Consider the following 14400-nt stretch of genomic DNA (forward strand, 5'->3'; position numbering starts at 1 on the left):
AGAGTGCAATGCTTTTATTATTGAGGTTTTATTATACCATATTTAAATTGTTCCCCACTCTTTCTTTCAGCCTCGCTCCAACCTTTCCATGAATGCTTGGCACTTTCAAGCACATCCTAGCAAAGTTATTATTCAGTCTTAAATGGATGCATAAAGATTAAAACCACGAATAGTCACTGAGAGCTACAGAAGGAAGAAGGCATGACCTAGATACGACCCCATTCAACAAAGGATTGTATGTTCCTCCATTGTATAAGAAATAATTCAAATGATATTAATAAAGTAGCTCATAAGGTGATAAGAGACTAAAGGCTGTGCCCCCTATAGGAAAAGCAAGCTGCAGTGAAGTTTAATTATATTCAGAGCCTGCTAGGCTTTATTTAAATGGAACACAGCTAATTGGGTACTCTAAAGGCAAAATTCACACACACACACACACACACACACACACACACACACACACACACACACACACACACACACACACAGAGGTTTTAGGTTTTCAGTAGATGACCAAAGAGCAGATGCTTCAGTCCTTCTCAAAAGGGGGAACAAAAATATTCATAAGAGATATGGAGACAAAGTTTGGAGCTGACCATTCAAAGACTGCCCTACCTGGGGATTCAGCCCATATACAGCCACCAAACCCAGACAATATTGCTGATGCCAAGAAGTTCATGCTGACAGGAGCCTGATATAGCTGTCTCCCGAGAGGCTCTGCCAGAGCATGACAAATACAGAGGTGAATGCTCACAGCCAATCATTGAACTGAGAACAGGGTCCCCGTTGGAGGAGTTAGAGAAAGGATTGAAGGAGCTAAAGGTGCTTGCAACCCCTTAAGAACAACAATATCAACCAACCAAAGCTCCCAGGGACTAAACCACCATCCAAAGAGTACACATGGACAAACCATGGCTCCAGCTGCATATGTAACAGAGAATGGGAGGAGAAGCCCTTGGTTCTGCCAAGGCTGGACCCCCCCCCTCCAGTGCAGGGGAATGTCAGGGCCGGGAGGCAGGAAGGGGTGGGTGGATGGGTGGGGAAACACCCTCACAGAAGAAGGGGGTTGCGATAGGGGGTTTATGGACAGGAAACCAGGAAAGGGGATAACACTTGAAATGTAAATAAAAAATACCCAATAAAAATGCATATAAATAGAGACAACTTATATTTTGAAGTACTACTAATGTAGAATAACATATGTGTCTTTATTTAGCCCATGTAATACAGACTTTAAATTTTAAAAAAAGGGAAAGAAAAAGGTTTTTCAGTCAGTGTTTCAGACACAATTCTTTATTGCTTCTGGAAAAATCACTGAAGATAAAAACCATTTTAAAAGTGTAAACTAATATAATAACATTTAATGAATGTAACCATCCAAGATCATAAATACTTTTAGAAACTTATAGTATGTTTCTTACAACATTAAAGTTTTATGACTGTAAAATCTGTGATTCTTATTAGAAGTGCTAGATAAAAAAAAAATGAGCTTTGAGAAAAATAGAAGCAACACTATATCAATTACTAGGCATTCAACTAGGTCCAATTCAACTTGGTACACATATCAAGACTAATTTTTTTCAGCAGCACTTATTATCAGTCAGTAGTATCTTAGATGACAGAGAAATAGATTAAATAGATATTTTAAACTGTTTGCCACGATGTCAATAAAAATAGTTACATTAAAATGTTCAATTTCATATATTATCTAATGTTAACATCAATTATATCCACATCTTTATCTGATGTGGTAAGAATGATTGAGTTGAATGAATCGCTTGTATTCATAAAACTTCTGCCATTAGATAAAATTCACAAATACTCATGCCTGAGGCTTCAAACTTGAGAGGATGAGAAGAGTACTTTTCATTTTTAAGGATGTCTACACCATTTATAATCTAATTTAGTTAATCTATTTCACAGCACCTTGTACAGCATCAGTGATCTTACTAAAATTACCGAAAACATCCATTCTACAAATGAATGGAGAGATTATCAAATGTGAGCTGAGCAAATGTACACTTAGAAGTCTTAGGCAGCCATCTATTTTGTCATGTCTGAAAAGTTTAAAGTTTAGAGAAAGGACTGAAGGAGTTGGAGGGGTTTGCAACCCCTTAAGAACAACAATATCAACCAACCAGAGCTCCCAGGGACTAAACCACCATCCAAAGAGTACACATGGACAGACCCATGGCTCCAGCTGCATATGTAGCAGCGGATGGGAGGAGAAGCCCTTGGTCCTGCCAAGGCTGGACCCCACCTAGTGTAGGGGAATGTTAGGGCGGGGAGACGCCCGCATTGACTCTGAATGCCCGACCACCTGAAAACCATGAAACTAATGTTCTCGATTTAATAGTCTTATAAAGTAAATATTAAAAACACGAACAACAAAAACAAAGGGATACGTTCATATATGCTTATGCTTTGAAATCTTTGGAAGTTTAAAACAATTTTTTTTAAAAAATTCGTTTATATTCTGTTAAAATTTTTTCAATGAGACCAATGATTTGAGCCAGATTGCCCTGGTGAACTTCTGGTTTCTAAAAGCCCTACAAGTGTAGGAAGCTTAAAATCATTTCTTCCAGTAGTAAAGCTCTGGGATGCTTTAAAACTTGTTGTCGACTGCATCAGGAAATTCTTTTACTTACTTTACACATGGGTAATGGGCCTCATTGCACAAGACCATTTGCTTAGTGACTTTAAGTGTACACATTATTAAACCGTATCTAAAACGTATGAATCATTTCCATCATTAGGACTCTTTTGAAACCAAACTTCATGTAGACTATAGATGCCCATGTGTGCTACCCTTAGTTTTAAGACAAATAGAATATATAATGTTTTCATACTAATGGTCTTTTGAATTACTCATGTGCAATGATATAAAGACTGTGGTAATTGTGGTATTGATTATGTTAATATTTATAAACAACTGAGTCTGTATTTGCCTAGTCAAGCATGTCCGTATGAACCCTTCTGTGCCTACTGAAGTGTACCCAGTACACATAAAACAACATCGATACTCTGAGTTCCTAAGGTCTCAATGTTTATGTTTAGCTCTCAGGCTTCTTTATATTCATAGATATTCTTTATGGTATGTATAGAAATAATGGGGTTTTAGCAATTAGTCAGTAAATTTTGATATTCATCCTTCAATTAATTCTAATACTTTATGAAGATTCTTGAAAAAGTAGTATTGGATTCCAAACTATCAAAATAGCATCCATATAACCAAACACCTCAGCTAACCAAAGCTCAATCAATCCGGGAGTAACGTAAATTTGCTAACTTAAATGAAGAGAATGAGTTTTTAAAGAATTACTTTTTAAGAATTAATTTTTGCCCCAAAAAGAAAACAGCCACTGTCAGTCGATACAACGATGTACCTTCACACTCTTTATTTACAGGAAAATGTTGGATGACTTTCTCAAAGGAAAGAGGAATTAATTAACCATTCCAGCAAATATCTTAAGAAGTACATCAAACAAAAGATAGTCAAATGATAAAGCCAAACAACCAACATAGTAGTTGCCAATAAGAAAATCCTGTCATTTTTGTATCGGTGACAATACCGAATCAAATTCTTTGGGAATGTTTGTCCTCAAAGCTAAGCCACTTGCAGTTGACATTTTTTTGTGCTGTTGCCAGATACCTACTCTGAGAGCTCACAGCTTATGAAGCATTGTGAACCTATAAATATGTCAAATGGTGCATTTCTAAGCATCAGAAGGTGACCACTGAGGCCCAGTGATAAGAGTTCATGAATAGCCTTTGCAATGACCTCATTTATACCCAATAAGGAAAAACAACCAACCTACCAGACGAACAAATAAAGAGAAATGCAAGCTTTCAAGAAAGTCAATATTAAAGAAAAAATATCGAGGATAAAACTTAAAAAAAAAAATAAGCACTATACTGCAAGCTGTGGAATTGCTATTCATTTTTAACTCCTGTTTTGCATAAGGAAATGAAATCATTTTACCTGTCACCCTGATACCAAGAAAGAGCTTAAAATGTCAAGATTCCCACCCCCAACCTTCATGGTTTATTAAGCAAAAAGCCAAAACTCGCTGTGGTGCCTTCTGGTTCCAACAATCTATGATTCAAAGGGACGTAATGGCTCTCTTTTCTTGTTCAGTAGTGTCCTGGTGAGGGAACGGTTTTACTGTCCTTTTCTGTGGGGTCCTGCCGGTTAATCTAAAAGGAAGTGAATTACAGCAGGAAGACAGGGCTACAAAATGAAGCCATTTAGTTTTACAAGTCTATTGTGTCCTTAGATATGTTTTATGGGCCTGGTTCTATTATAAGCCAAGATAAAAAAAAATCCTTAAACAAACTTTACTTTCAGTCCCTTTCCAGTGAAAATATTTACAATTTTATGATTGTCTTTCAAGTCATTTTAGCCAACTTCCCCCTTCTATGCTTCTTTTCCAAGAACCTTCTATCCCCCTTGCTCAAACTTAAAAAAAAACATTCAGAGACAAGAAACTGGACTTTTCAAATTCGCACTGCTGACAACTGTCAGCACTTTACTGGGGCATTACTGACTGTAGCTTCAATGAATTAAGCTTGATTCACTGCGGGTGAATCATTTTCAATGCAGAGCTGTTCTGCAGTAATTGGCCAAGAAACCCTGCTGAGAAAAGCACTTGTCAAATAATGCTTGTTTACAAATATATCTCCAGACAGCAAAAAGTGGCAGTTACTGAATAAGTTCAGGGCCACCTCCAAAAATTCAGAATTGTTGGCACAGCCACTTTACTTATTAAATTTCTTAGAACTGTTTACTTGTTGATGCACTTACTAATGCGGTCCTCCTGGATCAATCTGAAATTAAAGTCTTTTGCTAAAATGCTTGTAATTTTATTTTTAAGTAAATGTTTGCACACCTTAATGCAGACTAAATGTTTCATCCAAGTGTGGTTTATACCTATACATTACAAATGAACAAATATTGATTGTATAATTTGCTTAGAACATAGTTATCCAGGAAAGATGGATTTCCGAAATAATGGGAATGACGAGTGTTAACGATGATTCACATTTATTTCTTCTTCTCTGACGCGTTATCACATAATTATATCATGCACATTCTATAAGTGTGTAATGTATAGACACATATATGACTGAAGAATCATTAAGCATCTATGTAAGTTGCAGACAGCAACTTTTATGAATTTTATAAATTTCATGAGTCAATTCCTTAGTAAGTTTAGCTTGTCCATAAAACATTTCAGTAGGTGACCTTTCAAAGTTCTTTCATAAAAACGAGAAACAAGCGGATGATGCATTTCATCTCATTTATTAAATAAATAATAAAGAGTGACGCTATGACTCTTATAAGGTATGTCACTGCTCCATCTTTAAAAGGAGCGGCAAAGAAAATGTAAAGAAGAAAAGAATCCACATTTCGAAGAAAAAAAAAGCCAACCAACCAACCAACCAAACAAACAAACAAACAAACAAAAAAACCACCAGAAGTAATCTGGGATGGGATTAAAGACGATGCCCCGTTAGGTAGTGAAGGAATGAACTGGACAGGCAACCTCAAAAAGCACTAATATTAAATCTTTAACTGCGCATCACAAAATGTACCCCAAACAGCAGGCACACTTGATTCTGGATGTGTTCAGAGCACAAGCTTGCTTTTGTTAGCTCCTCCAACCCTCATCTGCATGTAACCAAGTCAGCTGTGTGGTTGACTAGCTGGGGAAGACAGCATACAACCTGTGGGTGTTAACGCTTGTGCTTGCGTGGCCCTATTCCCCAAGATGTAAGTTTTACTTAGGGCACCATTGGGGACTTGTGCTATTTCCCTACTTCCTTCCGGTTCCTTCTCCTTGTTTTTGATCTCCTTAGTCTTGGCCCTCATTCACATTGGGTGTCACACTCCCTGATAATTTATTTCTTCAGTTCTTTTATAGAGACTTCCTTGAGTCCATTTCCCTTCCCCATTGTATACCCTGTAAGGGGGTTATAGAAGGTTGTTTGAAATGGCGATGTAGAGAAAAGGATGGGTGCTATTACCCTTACATCGTTTTACAGTTCAATCAGGATGGCCCTTTGGTTGAAATAAGACGCATAAAAGCCCCTTCTTCCTCCTCCCTTTTTCTCCTCCTCCTCCTCCTCCCTCTTCCTCTATCCTCCCTTCCCCCAAAACTCTCTTCCCAGCATTAGCCCTCTTAGAGCTTTTGGACTTCTAATCTAATGAGACCTTAACGTAGGACCTTAATCAAAGGTTCAAGTCGAAAACAAACAAACAAACAAACAAAATAAAATCACCACTTAAAAAAAAAAACTTTAGAGAGGGAAAAAAATGCAACTTGATTGGCTTAAGCATGAAGCCTGGCTTCCGACATAGACAGATACACATATTCCTCTGAACAGATGTTTAATAATAAACATAGCGAGAGAGTCAGTGGGGTGGGGTGTGAGTCTCCATCTGCCCTGTTTTCGCAGGGTTCCTTGGGAACTGGCAGCACTAGGGGTTAGCAGCTCAGCGTCTCCTCCAGCAGACTGAATCTATGCTAGTCACGAGGGCATAACCCACTCTGCTGCTGCTACTTCATCTGTCAGGTCCAGCACAGCCTGTCCCCAAGTGCAAGGGTTTGTTTAAGATTTTACACCTCGGGAGTCTCATCCACAGCCCAGAGCTAAAACCCCAGGCTCCTAGACGATTGGACAGGATTTTGATGCTTCCCCAGTGAAGTCGACCACTCCTGGTAACCAGAGAATCTGGTCTGAGATGCTGAGCGCCTTTCCACATGCTCCACCCTCCCCTGTGTGAAGGCTCGAGCCCTTAAGCTGAGGCCAGAGCAAGCCACGGTGTATGGAAGAGGGGCAGACCTACAGTGTGGGACCGGGGCCATAGAATGGAGCAAGACTGGTTTCTCAGAGGCTGAGGCCAGCTCAAGGGAAGGAACACAGGTGGCATTCCTGACTCCAGGTTTACTCTCCCAGAGGAACGCAAAACAGTCCGGAGCCAAAAAACTGGGGATAGGAAGGTTGGGTACTTCAAGACCTGGTGCCTCTGGCTCGGACAAATCTTTCTCACCAGATAAGCTTTGGTGGGATCCATGAACAACTTCCTGGTTGTCTCTTCCAACACCATCCCACCTTCCCGCCTTGCCCTACCTCAGCTTTAGAGTGTTAGTGAGCCCCCTGCAGAAAGAAGGGCATCCATCAGTTTCTGCCCTTCGCGACGCCTCCCCCCCACTCAAAAATTAAAGCTCTCGTTACCCAGCTTGTAAAGCAGCTAGTGGTGCCCTAAATAACAGCTCCCGGGGCAGACACTTTCTCCAAAATAAAATCACCAGCCACCCTGAAATCGTCTTCCAAAACCAGCATCAAATAATGGTTTCTAAACCCCCACACACATCCGAAGAGCCTTGTTGTCATCTCTCTCAATAAGCCGGATGTGTCACTTCTCCAGGTTCTCAGGACCCAACCGCACCCAACCTCCCAGCTCAGGTCTCAGCCCTCTTTCCGTCAGGCTTCCAACTTCCCAGCCCCCAACCAGTCTCAGTCCTCAGGCAGGTTCTTTGCCTGGCGAGCACTCTGCAGCTATGTCAAACAATGCAACCAAAGATACCAGAGAGATCCGGGTACGCCAGCAAAAGCGGACAAACATTAATTGGAGCTGAAGAGCGGGTTTTAGTCTCGGCAGCGGCGCTTGGAGCGCTGCGACCCGGTAGATACAAGCTCCACCTCACCCATCCACCCCAGGGCGCACGGGTCCCCACCTCCATTACCCTACCTTCGTTACTGGGGCTGGCCAAGAGGGTCCGGAGCGCCGCACACAGGAGAAGGCACGTCCAGAGGGGCCCCTTTAGAGGTGCGGAATAGCAGCCGGCCAGAGAGGCAGGGACGCGGGGGGTGTCGCCGCCGCCACCTCTGCCCTGGGTCCGTCGGCGTCCCGCACCGCGGGGCCCGGAGCCCCGCATTTTCTACTACCCTCTTCTGCCTCTTAGGTCCCGCGTGGTTCAGTCTAAGGTTCAGGCTTGGTGGAAGGGGCGAGAGAGGCGCGGAACTCCTCCTCCTGGTGGGGTCCTGTGCCTTCTGGCTCTCGACCCCTCTCAATGTGGGAATCACAGATCCGCAGAGACCGCCGAAGTTTGCTTCTGGCTCGTGTCGCCCTCCCTTTCAGTTGGATAAGATGAATTAGAAGTTCGGATGGCTAGTACGGTCCTGGGTGGGCTGAGTCAAGGCTCTGCAGAGGGTCCCGAGTCCCGCTTCTTTGCCTCTTAAGACTTTCCTTTTTCTGGTTTTTGGTCCCCCTTTCTTTTTTAGAACTGTTATTTTTTTTTTTTTAAAGTGCCACCAGGGTTGGAGTGGTGGTGAAGGTTCCCTTTCAGTCTTCAGTGCTGATACGGACGAGATTAAAGAAGACGAGTCATCTTAAATCTAGATGATGTTTTCCGTAAAAAAGGAGGAGGGAAGAGGGGAAAAAGCAAGCAGAGTGTCTACGGCTCAAGGGGAGAAGAGTAGAGCCAACGGTGTGTTGCCTACACCGAGCAGAGTGGAGCCCAGGCAGCGAGAGATCTAGAGAACTGGAGAGGCCGGCAGAGGGAAGTCAAATCGCTGCGGGCTGAGCACTGCTGGGGGCGGTGCGGCGGGCGGAGCGGGCTGGAGCGCGGACCCGGGAGCGGAGCAGAGCCCGGAGGCTCGGAGCCGCTGCAGTTCCCGCTGCTCAACGCGGAGGCGGAGTGCGCGGCGGCCAGGGCGAGCCGGCGACTGCACCCGCGCGGCTCGCTCGCTCGCTCGCTCGCTCGCTCGCTCCTGCTGTGTCTGGAGCTCCAGCGTCTCCCGGAGCCCGACTCCGCGCCTCCCACCTCCTCCCTCCGCCCTGCGCTCCCCCGCCCTCTGCTGCTCGCGGCCTCGCCAGTGACAAGCTACTGTAAGTGTGACTTGCTTAAACGAAGTCGCACACCCACGGAGGGAAGTAATCTGCAGGCTGCCGTGGTGAGTGTTGCCTAGCGGTTTCCGAGAAAGGCACGTCTTCCTCCCGGGATAATTAGGGTAAAGAATCCTCTCGACGACGCCTGCGAGGACCAGAGGTCCCTGAAGGAGGAAGGGAAGCCAGCCCTAGCTCAGCCCTCAGCAGGAGGAGCAGCGGGTCCCTGAGTCTGGCACAGTGCCTGCTGCCCTTTGCAGGCGGTGGCACCAACAACCTTGTCGTCATATAACCTCACATTCGCAGGCTCTGCTGCTCCTTGGCTAGTGCCTTAAACACCCATGTCCCTCAGTTCCTTTGACTCTTTCTGCTCTTCTGGAATGAGATAATTACTCAACACGTTTCTTGAGAAGTAAACTGTAGACTCTGAAGTCAGGGACAGTAGGTCGGTTTGAGCTCTTAGGGAATCAAAGAATTTGACTGCTGGCATTTGTACTAGGCTAGGTACTTTGTAACACATGAAGACTTAATTCATTTATTTCAGTGATAGAATACTTTAGCATTGAAATTACGTAATGGGGAAACATGCAGTTAATTCCAGTGAAATTAACGCGGGTATAATAATGCCAAAGCTCTACCATTTTTAATTATTTTAATTGCCCGTGGTCCATTACACTGAAAGAATAACAAATAACCAGGAAAACGCAGCTTAAGAGCATCCCATTTTCTGTGCTTCCCCTGTGTTGCGTCTTCCTGCTTTAATAACCTCTTTCAATTTACTCGCTCACTGTTTCAAAGAGATACACAAGAAGGGCAATTTTAGGAGGCCAGCTTTCTATATCAGAATGCAAAGTGTCTCCCCAAATGTGTGATTTCAGAAGAAAGGGATCTCATTCAATCCGGCCTTTGATAACTACTTTTTAAGACGGGGCTCCGCTCACATCCACTGAAGCTGCACACCAGTCTGACACACCTAGACTGTTGATGTCTTCACCATAAATTTATCACAATTGGGAGATGAGTGTGCCCTTTGGGGTTTGCTTAGGAAGAAAAAATAAAGGAGAAAAAACAGCTCAGCCGTGGCACCCTCGTTTAAAGAGGTGAAAGCTCATCTTGGATCGTTTTATTTTATTATTTTTTCTTCCCTGAATGTTTTGGCAATAGGAAGCTGAGCGCAGATTCATTCTATTATAATGTGCTCCAAATGCATGAAGCCAATACAGAGGAGTGGCAGTGAATCTGTCTTCCAGTTTGGCAAAAAGCCTTTCTGTGAGATGGAAAGTTAAAATTTATGTGTCTATTTGAAGACCATTCAAAATAGGAGTCTTTCCTCCACCTTGGTTTATAGCTGAGTTACTTAAGAATTTCAATACGGAATAGCAAGGAAGGAATCCAAAACCTTGCAGTCCACCAGAAAGATAGCACAAGACATGGGCCATTCAGGGGCCCCCGAGTACGCGCTTTACACCTTTGACCTCTGCGTTCTCATTAGTGAGATCAGGGGTTTACAGAGGAAGTCTTCAAGCTTCCACATCCTCCTTATTTACTGTGTGTGTGTGTGTGTGTGTGTGTGTGTGTGTGTGTGTGTGTGTGTGTGTCTGTGCTGCCTAGTCTAGAGTAGTAAAGGACGTGTAATTATTTAAAATCAATTATCTAGAAATCAAATAAGTATAGCCTAGAGTTTACATTCCCGCATTAAAATAAAAAACTGTAGACAAACTTTCTGTGTTATGGCTTGGTAAAATTTTAAATTCGATGCTCTCTTTTCCTGAAACGTCTCATGCTTCTCTGATTTTGATGCCCGATACTCCTTTCTGTAGAAGTTTTCTCAACTCATACATTAAATTTCCTCACTATAGACCGCACTGCTCCATAGCTAGCACTGAAGCTCAGCTATTCAGGCCTGAGGTCTCCCTGAAAAGATAGATTGGGTTGGTTTGTTTCTTAGAAAGTTCCACAGCTTGGGGTTTCTAGCAGACAACATGACGTCACTATTTACCAAATGAAAGGCTAAAGATAATTGTCTAAATACATACACATAACATATATTATATATTTATATATAATAAAAATACAGCCTACACCAAGTATATCCAAGATCCCTTTGGGCATTGGTCATATGGCTCTAAGAGTGTTGTCTTCTAATCACAATGAATGATTTAAGTGATTCACAATGCCTAATGTAAAAGTGTTTTTATTGTCCAGGATTTGTTTAATAGTATTTATCACATATTTTGAAAGACATAACAGCTGTAAAAAGAAGTCCCAAAGACAATGATATTTATTTTTACCAAAGATTGATAATCAGAGAATTCTATGGCGGTTGTTTGGCATTGACCTCAATTTCAAAGACCTTGCACTTGGCCATATGTTATCTTCGTGGCATATAATTAATCTTTGCCCACCCCGTGGAACCAAGGCATTGAATAAAACTAGAGTTGTGGTTTTCTTTCTTACCTACAACGCTCCACAATAAAAGGTCAGCGCAGCTTATTGGTTTGAATATTCTATCATCTATATTTGTCATAAAAATATGTTTCAAATTGAGAAAGTTTCTGATTTCTTCTTAAATCTTTGCTTTTCTACTGAGCTGGATTATTATTTTTGTTTGTTTGCAAATTTATTTGTTCTTAGAAAAAAATATGTAGAGTAACCTTGACAGAACACCTTGAGAGTCGAGTGCCCTTGTACTTTCAATGTTGTGGATATAGTGAATAAATTAAAAGCCCACATATATATCTTTTATGCACTCAGAATAAAAACTGTCATGGTACAAAACATTATATTATTTACTGAAAATTTACTCTGTGTAAAGTATTGCTTGATGACATTACATTAATTGCTTCAGCCATAATATGGGTGGGTGTAATTATTAGCCCAAAGTTAATGAGAAAATAGGGAAGGAGATTAGGTGACCTGAGTAGTCACACAGCTGGTAGAACATTTGAATTTTAACATATGTTCTGGCTTTATTTTTTAAAAAAGCCAGTGCAACAGAAGTAAGGCATACATATATTTCTACACAGTGATGAGTAAACAGAGACGGTGATCTCAAAACTCCACATTATGCTGGACAATTTGGTAAAAATATGTTTCTGTGATTGATTTAAAACAAAATCAAATAATACAGTAAGCAAAAGGTGAAGAAAGAGGTAAATAAAGGAACTAAAGATATAAATAATCACGACTTGGAGACAGAAATCAATAATTACAATATTGTCTGTCTTTGTGTGTGTGTGTCTGTGTGTGTATGTCTGTGTGTGTGTGTGTGTGTGTGTGTGTGTGTGTGTGTGTGTGTGTGTGTAGATAGAGTGGAAATAATGTGCCATCAGGATTAAGATCTGTAGACAGCTAACATTAGCACAGACAAATGACACAGAACTCATGCATAAAACATTGTAGAAAACAACAACAATCTCTGAATCTTTTAATTAAAATGATTTTTGCCATTACATAATTCTTTTCAGAGGGAATTTTGTAAAAAGTAATAGGGGAGCAAGTAAATTAAACTATGGTCTAGAGGAGCTATAAAACACCACAAATAAAGTTAATTTTTAGGATTTCTATTTGCTCCATGATGATGTCAATTACTTGGATCTGAAAGAAACTATTCACACTATATTTAAGTAATCAAGTCTTCAAAGTTCAGAGACACAATAACAGTCCCATCCGTTTATATCCTGAATTATTTAGTGAACGTGGAATAATTTGTATGAAGTTACGTCATTAACATATTTTTTTTCCTAAAAACCTAGATCCAAGTCTCTCCACTAATGATCCCCTTTTCTAAGATTTAATGGGAGCTATATTTTATTTACAGGTTGTTGGTTACCGGTTGACACTTTAACACCCAGCGAATAATTGCATTTGGAAAAATTAGTAGATTGGGCTCAGGAGTCTTAGTTGTTAGAAATACTATTCTTCCAGAAGATATGAGTTTGGTTCCTAGCACCCACATTGGGTGGCTGATGCCCACTGCTAGATCTGCGGGCACCCACGTGGCATATGTACAGATAGATACCACACACACACACACACACACACACACACACACACACACACACACACACACACACACACACGAGCATCAATAAAAACACAAAAGAAATAAGTATGAGTCTCTTTGCCCCATCTACTGCGAGAATGAAGACCGTTCTCAGCAATCAGACTGTCGACATCATTCCAGAAAATGTCGACATCACTCTGAAGGGGCGCACAGTCATTGTGAAGGGCCCCAGGGGAACTTCAATCACATCAATGTAGAGCTGAGTCTTCTTGGAAAGAAAAAGAAAAGGCTCCGTGTTGACAAGTGGTGGGGTAACAGGAAGGAACTGGCCACTGTCAGAACCACCTCAGTCGTGTTCAGAACGTGATCAAGGGTGTGACACTGGGCTTCCGTTACAAGATGAGGTCTGTGGATGCTCACTTCCCTATCAACGTTGTTATTCAGGAGAACGGGTCTCTGGTTGAAATCCGAAATTTCTTGGGTGAAAAATACATCCGGAGGGTTCGGATGAGGACAGGTGTTGCTTGCTCTGTCTCTCAAGCCCAGAAGGATGAGTTAATCCTTGAAGGAAATGATATCGAACTTGTTTCAAATTCAGCAGCTCTGATTCAGCAAGCCACGACAGTTAAAAACAAGGCTATCAGGAAGTTTTTTGAATGGCATCTATGTTTCTGAGAAGGGAACCGTGCAGCAGCCTGACGAATAAGACCTCAGTTTCCCAGCTCCAGAAACAAGATCCTGATCACAAGTACAGTTTGGGCTCTGTGGGAACAATAAAAGACTTATATATTGAAAAAAAAAAAGAAATAAGTATGAAAGAATTGAGCAGAGGTTCAGAAATATAATTTAATTTTTAACATAAAATTCAAAATGTTACCCTAGAAACTAAATTTCCCAAATACCTATCTCATCATCACCAGAGTACTTTCCCTTTCTTTGGCTTTTAAGAACAGAATGCATTCTTCACTCTGTTATTAAAGGAACTCTGTGGTAAAGCTGGAAAAGATGTTCAGATGAATCACTGTGCGCCCAAAAGCCACCTTGCCTCATGCTGACTTATTCTTTAATCATCCACACACCGATGATCGAACTTTGAGAACACTGTAACACAGCGCAAGGCCAAGGCTGCTACAGCCTATGCGGGACCAAGCTGACTTTCTAGGATGTTCTTTGGTGGCTGTGCTTGCCTCCAGCGTCTTGGACAACCGGTGTCATGTGAAGAAGTAGACAGTGAAATAATAAGGACTCTTGAGGCTAAAGCAATAGGAAAGCATCCTCAGAATGATGCGATTGTGCCTGGTAAAGCCCCATTAAATTCTGGGCAATCTTCTGGACTCGATGTATTTCACAACATGTGAAAAAATAACTCTGGCCAGTTCCCATAGTCTCAGGACAGCATTGCGTTCATATTATGCTGACTTAAAAGCACAGCTAATTGGCTCATAGGATATCGTATTTTATAATATAAGTAGTAGTTTGCTGGGAGCAAAGCTTACTAGAG

At 41.6% G+C, this 14400-nt stretch overlaps 1 protein-coding gene and 1 pseudogene across 8 annotated transcripts in view; one reads left to right on the top strand and one right to left on the bottom strand.

Moving 5' to 3' along the window:
* Epha5 (EPH receptor A5) overlaps window positions 1–8740 on the bottom strand; it is a 353750-nt gene extending 345010 nt beyond the window's left edge. For 3 of the 8 annotated variants that reach the window (XM_032917098.1, XM_032917095.1, XM_032917101.1), the window contains exon 1: window positions 7757–8739. In XM_032917098.1, the coding sequence (XP_032772989.1) occupies window positions 7757–7943 (187 nt within the window). In that variant the 5' untranslated portion in view covers window positions 7944–8739. Of the gene's footprint in view, window positions 1–7756 lie in introns of all 8 variants that reach the window. The other 5 variants (XM_032917102.1, XM_032917100.1, XM_032917103.1 and 2 more) reach the window with 2 other exon arrangements.
* Window positions 8741–13017: 4277 nt separating this feature from the next.
* LOC116912451 lies at window positions 13018–13605 on the top strand (annotated as a pseudogene).
* The last annotated feature ends 795 nt before the right edge of the window (window positions 13606–14400 follow it).

This window comes from Rattus rattus, chromosome 11 (assembly GCF_011064425.1).
Source record: "Rattus rattus isolate New Zealand chromosome 11, Rrattus_CSIRO_v1, whole genome shotgun sequence".
Lineage (NCBI taxonomy): Eukaryota > Metazoa > Chordata > Mammalia > Rodentia > Muridae > Rattus > Rattus rattus.